Raw genomic sequence first — 13241 nt, 5'->3', positions numbered from 1 at the left:
TACCCCTTTGGATTCGAAACCCTTAAAAATATTAAAAAGTTTTCTAATGCGATGTTCTTTATTTGAAGATGTTAGATAGCGTTAAAACCTCCTTGTCACTTGACCTGTATTATAGAGTTCGAAACCTTCGATTTCATTCTAGTTTCCAATAAGAATCCATTTGAAATCGAAAGTTATGCGTTAGGTCTACTTCTAATACATATATTACGTAAAACAATTACTAATTGTTGTGTAATAGTTTAAAGTAAGAGTGTATAAATATAATAAACCAGTGAATTAGTTTTCTAGGCACTATTTTTGGTTGTTGCGTAAGTTTCTCTTACTTTTTTAAGTAAAAGAAATTAAATTAAAAAATCGATCATTGTTTGCTGTTTATGAAAACTTTTCAGTACGATAATGATAAGGACAAAGGGTGAGGGCAAAAATGAATAAAACAACGATTTATATTTTTACTCCCGTTTTAATGAATTTGGTGTTGTAAAATAATTATCGATCAAGGTGTACAAAATTACAGGCCTTTACAGTATGTAGGTAAGTTTCTGGCGCATTAAGTAGTTACATTATAGCTATACTCCTTACGAGGTGTACGCGAGTCCAATATATTTATACATAAGTAGCAAAAGGTATCGAATACACGTAGTGATAGTTTTGCATGCCTTGCGGTATCACAAGTTACTATTGTACTTACATAATATATTATTATGATCAATCTCTCTTAGGTGTCAAATTTATACATGACTGTTATATAATTACGATGACATAGGTAGTGACTGATATATATAGATGTATACAATTTAAAAATATACCATATTATTTTATCCTTCATCGGAATTATTTACAGTGATTAGATTTTGCTTCACAAAAATATTTAAAAAAAAGAAACTTAATTAACCCATAGAACATGGTTCAGTGTACCTACGTACTGTTCAGCATACTTTAGTATTGTTCGGTGCGAGATTTGTGCGTTTTTGCTATTAATTTCAATACAAAATATTTTGACGCTCTTAGGGTAATAGTGCCTCAAAGTCTTAAACAATTGTATAATAAATGGCTTTTATTATTGAACAGCACTTGAGATTATTTTATCTCATTTTCAATTTAACTGTTTACGAGATACTGGTGCTTCAGATACATCCCTGATTCGAAATTAATAATTGTGAAACTTTGCAGCTCAGACATACGATGTGAAAGATAAATAAATTTACTATATTTTAAAATCTAACAAAACACATAACTAATATATTGAATACTAGGAATGGCGAGAGTCAACAAGATAATATAACAATATATTCGTAGACTTAGCTGCAAGGGTGATCCACAAAAATTAACTTTTACATTTGAATGTTTTTCTTATTTGCTTAAATAATTATATGAATGTTTAAGGTCAAACTCGATTGACTTGATTTCGACGTTGGAAAGAGTTTAAGATAACAACATAAAGAAATATATGTAGATAATTATTCTGTCAATACAAGATACCTTTATAAATGAATTAATGAGTCACACATTGTTACATGAACAGTAAAATAGTAGGTTTCATGTATTTATTTCGTCGATTACTTATTGTATGACCTGGGATAGGTACACATTGTAAAGAACCCTGTTTGTTTTCCTAGAGATATATAAATATATACTATGTGAAACAATAAAGTATTTCTCAAGAATCAAAAGAATAAAAAATTAGAAATGATTGCTACCGTATATCGTATACAGGTGATGTTTTATGAATAAGTAGAGTTTAAAATTTTTAACAAATATAATAATAACGCTAAATCGTACAAAAATCACCTATATGCTTATACAAGTTTGTTTAAAATTATTACAATTCTTTTAACTTCGAAAAACTGACCTATAGTAAATTCCTTAACGATAAGTATTTATAAACAGACTTACAGAATTCTCCCATAAAATATTTTACCAATTGTTTAGAGAAGATAAATAAAGAGAGGAGAATATTATACATACTGAACTTACATCCTATATTCATGCCTTCAAGATAAAAGAATTGCAACTGAACAATCTGAAGTGTTAACGTCGAAACCAGCTAGTTTTAACATGATCATGGAAACGATATAAGCCTATACGTAAGGCTTTCGTACAAATTCTTTTGCCCTGTAAACAGTAGAAAATATACAGTTAATAAATCTACTAAGGGTTGCGTGTAAAAGTCTTATTCGTATGAACAATAGAAATATACAAAACGCTATCGCCTGATTCAACATCACGTATAACCTGTGGTTACATAATTACACTCAATCTTAACGTTACATCTCGTCACGCTTACACAAGTTACACATCATGTAAACCAATACTTACTTACGTTTATTATTTGCCAAATATTACATTACATTTAATTATCTCAGCCTTTTCGAATAGGAGAATCATAATTACTTGGGAATATAAAATAGTAACTAGTAGACTCGGTGAATTATCATTACAATGTAGTACATGTCCATCGGCGATGCGATGCGAGCGACCACTACTCTACGATGTGAAGCACCATTTGTTCTAGCGTAGGGATAATGTACACAATTTGTCAATTTTAATCTAAATAACATTAGAATTACGTTGTTGCACATAATATGCGCTTACTTTCCGATTATTCATTAGGAACAACAATTTAAAAATACTATACGCTCATCTCTTTAATTGTAACTTAAAAATACACGTGCTTTTGGCACTTACAGCTAATCAGTTATTTATTAACGTGTTTCGGACCGATTTGAAATAATTTCACAAAAAAGTATTCGCTCGGCACTTTATTGCTGTTCAGATATTCTTTGGTGAAATTTAATTATAGTAACACTTTCATGTTCAATCTGATGTTTAACACTACTTAAAGTTCAACAACAAATAATTATGGATTATCTTCAATCACGATAACACTGTTACGAAAACATTGTATCTGGAAGTAGCTATATACATCTGTTATTGCGTACAAAATTAAATAAGTCGATGTCTCAAAATCCTATTTACAATAGAATTCTAAATATACATATAAAATTGAGCATTAGTATAAACAAAGGCTGCTGAAATCTTGGATGTAATATTTAATCCTTAACTTAATATGATACACATTCCCACCGGGGACTAAATTTACGCAAGTACTTAGTACTTATTAATATCGCATCGCACTTACTAGTAAACAATCTTACAAATGTACAACTTAAAGTTTATATCGTAATCTCATAGCCACTGCAAGGGACGAAGTCCTCGTCCAAATGTTTTTACGAAATACTTTCGTTTGATCACAAAACTGGAATCACATAAGGCGGCGGGGAAACACGCGTCCGACGAGTGCTTGATGCGCCAGCAAGGCTCAGGTGCACTCAATGATGAGCGGTTGGCTGGACTCGATGACGCTGGGGCGCGGCTCGGGCTGCGCGCCGTAGTGCGGCGGCGGCTCGTGCTCGGCCAGCGCGCGGTAGCCGGGCGACAGCTGGCCGTGCGCCAGGTGCGGCGTGGTGGAGTGCGCCTGCCCTCCCAGCAGCTCGCTGTGCGACATCGCCACGCGCGCCCCACCGGCTCCCACTAGCCCTCCTTGCGATGGAGAGTGCACCTCGTAAGCCTCGTGCCCCTCTCTTTCGTGGCAGTCTTTGTCGACGGTACCTGCAAAGTGCACGCGAAAATGAAATCGGCCGCGTTCAGCGAGAGCGCAAGTGAAAGTTGTGGTTCACCTACGAAGAGAAAGTGCAGCGCGCTGCAGTTGCTCTCGCGACTGCGATCGCGTTAATTCTCTTTCGTTTAATTTAAATAATGTTTGCAATTTCGAGTTATAAATTTTTAAATATTAAAGTGGAAAATATAAGATTATGGTAAATAATTCTAAGTGATATGAAAAACTCACCAATGCATTCAGTGTTTGCAGCGTTTGTTATTGCTAATACTTCTTCGATGTTATTTGGCTTACAGCTAGTAGTTTTCCAGTGTGTGCGTAGTCCGGAAGCACTTATATACTTCTTGTCGCAGCCTTGGCAAACGTATGGCCTATCATTTGTATGAAGCCGCTTGTGTAGTTTCAAGTGCACGAATTGTGTAAATTTTTGCATACACAGGTCACATGCATATGGTTTTTGTCCAGAATGTAGTCGAAGATGTGTTTTTAAATTCGATGTTGAAGAAAATCGTTTTTTACAAATATCACATTGATGTGGTTTCTCTCCAGTATGTACTAAGTGGTGTTTCTGTAGGTGTGCGAGTTGTGTAAACGATTTACTGCACACATTGCATTTAAAAGGCCTTTCGCCTGAGTGTGTTCTTAAGTGCACTTTCAAATTCGATAGCTGACCAAAAGTCTTGCAGCAGACATTGCATTCGTAGTGCATTTTTCCATCTTTTTTCTTGAGTGGATAAGGCAGACTTCTGTAACCTCTCGAGGATTGAGAGCCAGGACTCATTGGTGCCACCATGAGTCCACAAGAGCCGTCTGGGCTGACGCTACCGTGCTGAGGAACTAATGGGCTGTTCACATTAGTGTTAATTAAACTTAATTGTGAACAATTCTTCAGTGTAATCACACTCGTTGAAGATGGGTAGTGATGATTACTTTGAACATTAGGTGATCTTTCATATTGGTGGGATGACGTCACCGTTGGTGAGTAGTTGCTGGGAGGCGAACCTAGCTGAGTAATTATAGTAGAGTTCGGAGGAGAGTATAAGTTATATGAATAGTTTGGATAGTGACTTTCATAACGAGTCTCTCGGATTTCTCTTATTTCTCTGATTTCTCGAATTTCAGTAGTATGTGGGATTGTATGTGGAGGCGACGATGAGTATACTGAGGCAGCGCTTGGAGTAGGTAGCTGCTGCGGTAATGGCAGTAGTGATGGCAGTGGAGTCAGGTTAGAGCTGGAGTCTGGACTGCAAGCGTTCCCGTACCTTTGACTTTTCTTGTAAGAATATGCCATTTCAGTAGGAGAAGAAGGAGGTGGAGTCGCATTAGGTTGACGTCTGTTAGGATCGTTGTTGTTGGTATCGATTCTGTTTCCAGTTAAAATAGTTTCTAGTATTCTGGTATCTGGTGGTGAATATCGCATAAAAGCAGGTTGAGGTGTTGGTGAAATTGTACCATCCTCATAGTAGGGCTTAGTTAGCGGAACTACGGTGTTTTGAGATGATTCTAATACTATAACAGTCGATGTAGCTGGATCACGTCTTGGAGGAGATAAATTTTGTGGCGTGTTTGACATTTCTTCAGCGATCACTAATTCCTTCTCACTTTCACAATCCATATCCTTATGATTCTGGTACTGATACGCTCTTGGCATTTTTATTTTGACTTTTCTATATTCATTGCGGTGCATGTCTTGATCAATTTTCTGGACTATTACAGTCTCTTTGGGTTCATTGGTTTTATTTGAACAATCAAGTACATAATTTTCAACGTCAGAATCACTTGAATCTTCAGGTGGAGTAAATTCGTCATGATACCCGTTACTATGATATCCTTCATCTGATCTCACAGATCCATCGTTTGGTGTGAGTTGATGTTCATAGTGAGGACCACAATGAGTAAGTAAAGGAGATTTGTTTCCCAATTTATCTTGAGTACTTTGAGCCATGGGAGAAGGCCCACGCATATCTCGTAAGTGCTGGTTTTGAGCTGGTGACCTGTTGCTTTGGATTCTAGGATTATCAAGTTGATGTATTACTACTTGAGATGTACTCTCTTTGTGCTGATGAATGATCAATGTAGGGGTTTCTCTGTGCATTTTGACCGGGGAAGGTGATGGCATCAAACTTGTCGGCGATAATGATCTTGGTTCACTAACTATTGAGCTCTCAGCTTTATTATGAATGACATTTGTGGAAATGTCTGTTCTGGCATGTTTGTTCACACATCGGGGATCTTCACGAAGTATCGACGCTGGACTTTCATGAAACGGTTTATCAGTCGCTTCACGTTTTCGCCGCCGGCTCGGTAGTTCAGCTTCAAGAAGTTCTTTAGTGTTTGTTAAACCAAGAACATATTTCATGTGATTGAAGGCAATTTCAGGATGCACTGGTGCAGGTGGCAAGCCATACGCTTTTTTGATTGTTTCTTCTTTACCTGCAAGTAAAAGGTTCCATAAGTCAAAAAGTTCCACTAATAGTTAAATTACTTGAAATTGTAGAACTATAAATAAGACTAATACTTACAGATAGAATATGTTGCTCTTTCAGGGTCGATGTCATATCCCAACCTTGTTGCAAAATCTTTGCAATACCATACCATTAACTCTTCATTTGGCATGATGTCTCTGAAAACGAAATCCTTCAGATTAATACCTTCAACTCAACTATGTGCGATAATAGAATGTGTGTGCAAACGTGTTGTGAAGTGAACTGACCTTATAGTGTAGAAGTATATGTGTTCCTGGTGTTGACAAGCAACGAGATTCATCACGGAGAGGGAGTAAGCGGATGCGACGTATCGCATCCAGTTCGCTACGCTCGTGTCAGAACCGTCCAGGTAATAATAGTCACTGTCCTTAAATATCTGCAAAGAAATATTTATAATTGTAACAATATACTCGAATATTTATTTGATAGTCGACACAGTAATTGAAAGTAATTTATTTCATCGGCGCGACGGCGCGTCAGCGGAATAATTTTGGTTTCACTTTATAATCGGTTTTATGAATGCGGATTTTCAGGTTGAAAGTTATTTTGTTTGCGATAAAGGTAATTACTTGAACAGTAATCGTCGGTTAACAAATATCATTTACACCTTCATTACTTTATCAATTAATTGAAGAGTTTGTTTAATAAATTCATTAATGTTTGTTTTAATTTAAACTTATATAATAGTGCTAAATACGTGTGTATGAGTGCACGTGGCACGTGCAGGATATTTACAGTGCGCGTGCAGCTGATAGCGACACGCTTACATTATAGTAGTGGGGAGTCAAGGACGAGATGCAATGTCACTCGAGAGGTAATATAGGATGCGGAAGATAACGCTCACTCCAACAATCATTTGTGTACTTCTGCTTCAATTAGTGTCATGAATAGGGACATCATATCGATAGCATGCATAGTGATAAGTCATGAGTATACCTAGTATATTTATGTTAAACTATTATAAAAACACATAATCTATGCGGGGTAAGCGGTCTACCAACTAATGTTTCTTTGTTGATGATTATTTTAATTCCTTGCTTAATGCGAGAGGATAAATATTGAAACATCTTATTCTATAAAATTATGTTTTCCACCACCAAATTGGTATAGAATGTAAAGCCCAATCTCACCTTAATATTTCCATAAGTATGATGTCTCACAGTTTCCTGTACCTGGCCCAAAGAGAGAGAGTTCGGTTAATAGAAGAAGAAAATAATAGTGCATGGTTTAAAGATAAAATTATAACGAAGTACGCTGGAGTTTTATTAGTCTAGTAGTTTTCTTGGTTGATGGAAGTCTAACATTGCTTGTAGGCTGTGCTGTTGAGTAATATGTACAAAGCCTCAACCAAATTAAAGTAAGAAGCCAAGCGGGTTGCGATTACTTTTGATAGGACTTAATTAGTGATTATATTAAGACTCACCCTCCAGTAGTATCTCCATGAGACTTTGTCGTTAGGTTTGTTTGGAGTTCGGGTGCCTTCGAAAGGCCCGAAGCGTGTTCCTCTCGGTATCACTCCTATGCTCCACACACCTTCAGTCTGTAAAAATCAAGACTTATTTATATTTGAACTCACTGAAAATTACATAGGTGTTCGGCGAACTAGACTTGTATTATTGTACAAAATTGACCTTTTTAATGTTACAAGATCGACCTCCGCAAAGAACTGTTTATTTTTGAAGCGCTATCTTTGTCAAAATCGGAAAATCTAAATTTCTTTTTTTCAATAAGGTTACAAAAGTACTTTGAAAATCATTCTTTACGCTAGATTTAATGACTCTATGTGCGTCGTTCTATGATATAACATCCTGTGGTAATCCTGTAACAACAAATTTAAAATGTTTGCTATATATGAGTACGTACCGGTGTATTGGGAGTCGATAATACTGCAGATGGTCTGAGCGCCAAGCTGCGCGGGAGTGTCCTCTCGGCGCGGTTCTGGGTCCCGCGCTCGCAGGGCACGTCTGGCACGATGTACACTGTGAGCCTCTCAAACTCTTCCTCGCGCATGCGCGTGACATCGTACGCGCCCGCGCTGGTCACTCCGCTGACCGCATCTGCACCGTTGGGACTCCCAGTCCGACCCACCACCGTTGTGCTCGGGAGCTCTTCACTTGTTGACTGTTGACAATGACGCTCATGTTGTAGTAATTATAAAACCATTCCAATTTCATAATTAACTTCAAAAAACTAACGAAGTCATTCCGTAAATGGGTAATTTTTGTCAAATTTGGAATAGTTCAAAAAGTTTGAAATTATAAGAGCACGTGATGATATCCGTAGTATCTATTCGATGCTTCCGTTTTAATATCACTAGTTTAAACTTTGTTTTCACTTCCAACTATGTTTTTACAGTTATAAGAATAACCATTTCACTAAAGTCTACCACTAAATTGACTATAATCACTATTTAGCACAGCTTAGAATGCATTTTAATAATTTTAGACCCCAAAAATATGCAAACAACGTCGTAGCGGAATGCATTTTCTATCTTTACAGCCGTGTGCATTTCCCGGGTTGTCGTGTGACTTTGAGTGCTATTTTCCTACGGAAAGAGTTTAGTTTTCCTAAGTGAGAGGCGAGAAGCGACGTTCGATAAAAGGGCGGCGCCACTACTGACCCAGTTTTGTGATAAGTGCGCACTTTCCACTGCGCACCGACACTTCCCCTTTGCCTATTTATATTATCAGTTTATTCAATTGAATCCTTAGACGGTTCGTGATTAAATCAGCCCGGAATAGCTGCCAATCATATGCAGTTTGACATTCAGAAGAGGTATCATCATCTTTTACTTACCAGTCTCATCTTTATGGTTTATGTTTTTCCCTTAAATTGTTATTTTCATAATTATTTGCTGCGAATTGAAGTAACTCGTACCTGAAACAAAATAAAAAAATGTTGTAGTTCTATATATCATGTTTTTATTGTGATACATTTTTTGAAAACTGTTACTAATATTAATGAGACGTATCTCGAAGTTTTGTTTTATTTAATTTTATTTAGTGTTTTCTGTAGTTTCTTTTTGTAAATGGATGGACTATGAAACCAGAGATTTTAATGACGGGTATAATCATTTATCCAGGTCTTTTTTGATATTAATGTTTAATTATTCACTGGGCAAAAAAAGTATAAAATATAAAAGATTAGTTTATTTTCAACCGTCTTTTAGTAGTTTCATTAGTACTTATTACTTAAATAGTAGAAAATACTTTACTTTGCTTTTCGTTAAATTGTTTATTATTATTGAATCTTATTTATTTTTCAAACACCTTTTAATAGTTTCTACCTATTCTAAGCAATAGCGTCTGACATCATCTTACGACATATCCATATGATTGCATCTTGCTCTCTCGGCGGTGGATGCATTGAATATTTGCCAAGTTGGCACTCACGTGCATACGGAACCGTGACTTGATCATAAAATGTAAAGTCTTTGTAATTCTGATTAACGTTAGGTTTTAAATAAACCATAAAATGTATTTCCGATAAAATACAGAGTTTGAGAAATCGATCGTTTCTCACATTGAGTAGGTGGAGCATGGAAGTGATTATTTCGTTTGCTATTTACGCTGAAAGCGTTATACACTAAAACTGCTACAACAAATTTACGACTTTTAGAAAATATGTGTAGAGTTCTAAAACAAAACATTTTGTTAATCCATAAAAATAGCAACGTACTGTAGGTCGATGAATTAAAAACCCAACAGTATTAGAAAAAAATGTCGTATAGAATATTTCACTTTAGGAGTTATTAGCTTTTAGGAGTTATTTTCATTTTAGGAGTTATTAGCTTTACAAAGAAGGCATGGCGAAGCTTTTTATGTACTTTTGAGATTGTAAAAGAATGCATTCTTATGTTAGTGCAGTGTGGCAACATTGAAGTTCAACATTTCATTGCATAATTGCGGAAGCGAGGCGGCTCGCGGCCGATGACTTCTCTCGATGAGAACTTAAATTTTGTTTTCCAAACCGGCCTCATTTGACATTCAAATTGTTGCGCAAGCTCCCGGCTCAGGCATCGTATTGTAAACATTATGCGCTGCATTTGTAATAGTTAAGTATGTATGAGTTTTGTAACCAATGCTGCAACGTACATCACTGCGTGGTTATTGGACATGTGGACATAAAATAAGGACAATAACTCACCAGGATGAAAGATCCTAATCATGTTTGTGAGGATAACGAGGTGTGGAAAATAGCAAACATATTTAAAATATTTTCCATTGCCATATCGACAAGCAGCCACAAAATCCTTTGGATATAATTTCCTGAATACCTTTTTTAAAAGTCACGCAACAACTGCACATTGCATTGATAACACTGATACTAGATAGTACTAATAGATTGACAATTAAAACATTCCTAAAATCTTCCAACCTTCGTATCAAATCTTGTATAAGCAGTCAAGTAAAGTTTTTTAGGTACGAGGATGAGTGCTAGTGAAAGTTATTGTTCAATTGGTTGCATCGCACTTGTGCTATCTATTTTATATAAATAGATAATAAATATTCCATTCGATGACATAAGTGGTAATGCGCGTATGCTCAACATCTGTTGATCTATGATATTTTAGACTAGATACATATCGCAAAATGTCCCTGATTTCAATTAGTTAGTACTTACGACTGTGGCTCTAGAGGGCATTTTTTTATAACTTTTTCTTAATACATTATTTCATGAATGACTTTAAGACGTTATTAATATTTTTTCGGCAATTACGGGTGGTAATTATAACGGAAATAAATATTTTTATGAATTCGTGTCAACATAAAATATCACAAGTTTCTGGCATTTTTGTAACAAAATTGGCCGTCAAAACATGATATTATAAAATGGAGTCGGGCACAGATTTTCACAGATCCACTGAATAGCTAGTAATTTGCTGCATAGATAAATCGGTTGGTTCGCGCACAGTAGCGCGGCGCGGACGGCGCGCATCGCCGCGCGCGCACCAGGAAGCAACCTTGGACATGCGCATGATGCGCTCGCTCTTGAACTTGCCCTTTACGCTAGCACGTTGCGACGCCGCTAGGGTTATCACGTACCATTTCATATATTTTATTTTATTTTGTATGCGAAAATTTGATGACGTTTTTTTTTAAGAATATTAGCAAGCTTTAGGTATTTTATAAGGCACAACAAAAGAAAACTCAATTATTTTGTTTTTACAAAGCCGACACGGTTGATTGATTTTAATTATAAATAACTTTCTCATTAAAATCATGAGCTGTAATTAACGCACTTCATTTCAGTTTTTAATATCACGGTAACGTTATTTTTTTCTTTATAATCAACTATCATAAATCACAATTACACATAACCCTAGCCACAATCGATGCGCGTTGGAGCTAAATGTTATTCAGTGATTATGTGATGTTATGAATCAATTGTTTTGATCTATTTAGACTCTACAAGGTTTCTTATCTATTTTATTATTTCCTGTTCAAATTGTAAAATGCACAGCTCTTTTCACACATGGAAATCACTATAAACAAGTGAAAGAATTATTTGTTTAAATATCCGGAAGTGAAGAATTTAAAATAGATGTATGGCACAGTGTTTAGTTTTCGATTTCTATTAGAGAAAACATGAGTAGGTATTGTGTAAGCCAAAGAGTGCAAGGTCGCGTATCGAAGTGTCGCTAATAAGAGTGGTGTTGCAAAATAGCCGTGATTATAGAACACATATTACATAGCCATGCGAGAGTGCAACGGGAACACTAACCTTGCAGGCTAATAATACATTTAATACGTAGATATTTCCTCTACAAATAGACGCAAGTACCTCTCGGCTAGATAAAGTTATGTTGGAAATTATTACATATGCGGTATTATAACACTCTTACTAAATAATGCTCAATTTTACATTTTTGTTCAACACTAGAGCGCACTTCAATTTACTATAAAATAGTCTGACACTCTACAATACTACTGCACTCTTCCGGAAACATTTATTGTTTTGTAAAAGTGTTAAAACTTTTACAGCTTTTCTATTTTAATGTATTAAATATGGTTCCAAACTTCATAAACTTTAATTTAATCTCACTACTCTTTCTAGTAAAAAAATCGCAAAGTAAATAGAAGCATCACTAACGGTAAATCGTTAATGAAAACTACGCGAAGGTACAAATAAAATAGACAAAAATATTAGTAATACTTACAATAAATATTCATCGTTCAAGGCATTCTTGAGATACTGCTCATAGTTGCGCGTAATGTTTATAGTATCGCGAATAAACAGGAGTATTATCGTCTTTGGTGCATAAATAGTGTATCGGTAGTAAGTGGTTTGCTAGACGGGTGGCGCGAGTGGTGCCAACAGCAGCGACTTGAGGTACTCGAGCTTGATGCGGAGCACCAGCAGAGAGACGCGGGGCCGCAGCCGGCGCGCCGCTCGCATGTCCGCGCGCGTCGCGCTCAGCGGCTGGCGAGTGCGGGCGCCGTGCTCGCCGGCGGAGCGCGCTGCGCATTATGCAACGCAGAGGCCACCGTGCTGCCGACCTGCCTCACGTCTAGCCGGCGAGCGCCGAGCACTAACCCGACGACGCCGCGCCGCTATGCCCACCGACCTAGATGCACTTTTACGACGCCGAGAATGCAATCGACACACATATTCGCGTCTCGTTCCGATAAACGCATCGACGACGAAAGCGGCCTGTGACGGAGAATGCGGACGAATTTGACAGCAAATGCAGTGAGTACGTCACGTTCGCGCCTCCTATTCTCTTATTAGAGGAGAGCGGGACGACGGCGCAGCGCATTGCGACCGCGGACTGCATTCAAGTTCATTACTTCCGTAGTGTGGCGGCCGCGGCGCGCGCCGTGACCGTGCTCTCGATCCCGGCAACCGCTCTGTTGACGATCATTGCGAGCCAAACGAAGCAGGAAAACATCCACTATGATATAACCGTATTATGTTAAACTAATAACGTATGACTATTACTTAAAAAAAGTTTATTTCATAACTTACTATTAGAATGATTCCACAGTTAGGAGGACATTACACAGTACACAAAATATTTTTGTGTAAAATCATATCAATTTGAGTTTTTCTAAATAATCACGACATCACCAGAATGCAAAAACTGTCACTCGAAAAGTGTAATTGTTTAAAAGTCAGAATTTAGACACTACACTAAA

At 36.9% G+C, this 13241-nt stretch overlaps 1 protein-coding gene across 2 annotated transcripts; it reads right to left on the bottom strand.

Moving 5' to 3' along the window:
• Window positions 1-441: 441 nt before the first annotated feature.
• Window positions 442-12611, bottom strand: LOC113494925 (PR domain zinc finger protein 1). 2 transcript variants are annotated; one of them, XM_026873456.1, is made up of 9 exons: window positions 12263-12609; window positions 8899-8979; window positions 7966-8223; window positions 7526-7642; window positions 7233-7274; window positions 6330-6478; window positions 6139-6239; window positions 3848-6049; window positions 442-3609 (listed from the first exon to the last, which is right to left on the bottom strand). In XM_026873456.1, exons 2-9 carry the CDS (start codon window positions 8905-8907, stop codon window positions 3320-3322), a joined length of 3168 nt encoding a protein of 1055 aa, XP_026729257.1. In that variant the 5' UTR covers window positions 8908-8979; window positions 12263-12609; the 3' UTR covers window positions 442-3319. The 2 variants fall into 2 exon arrangements, with proteins under 2 accessions (XP_026729257.1, XP_026729258.1); XM_026873457.1 differs by lacking the exon at window positions 7233-7274 and having other exon boundaries at window positions 12263-12611.
• Window positions 12612-13241: the final 630 nt, after the last annotated feature.

The sequence above is a fragment of the Trichoplusia ni genome, chromosome 6 (genome assembly GCF_003590095.1).
Source record: "Trichoplusia ni isolate ovarian cell line Hi5 chromosome 6, tn1, whole genome shotgun sequence".
Taxonomy (NCBI): domain Eukaryota; kingdom Metazoa; phylum Arthropoda; class Insecta; order Lepidoptera; family Noctuidae; genus Trichoplusia; species Trichoplusia ni.
This window is presented reverse-complemented; position numbering and strand designations above follow the sequence as displayed.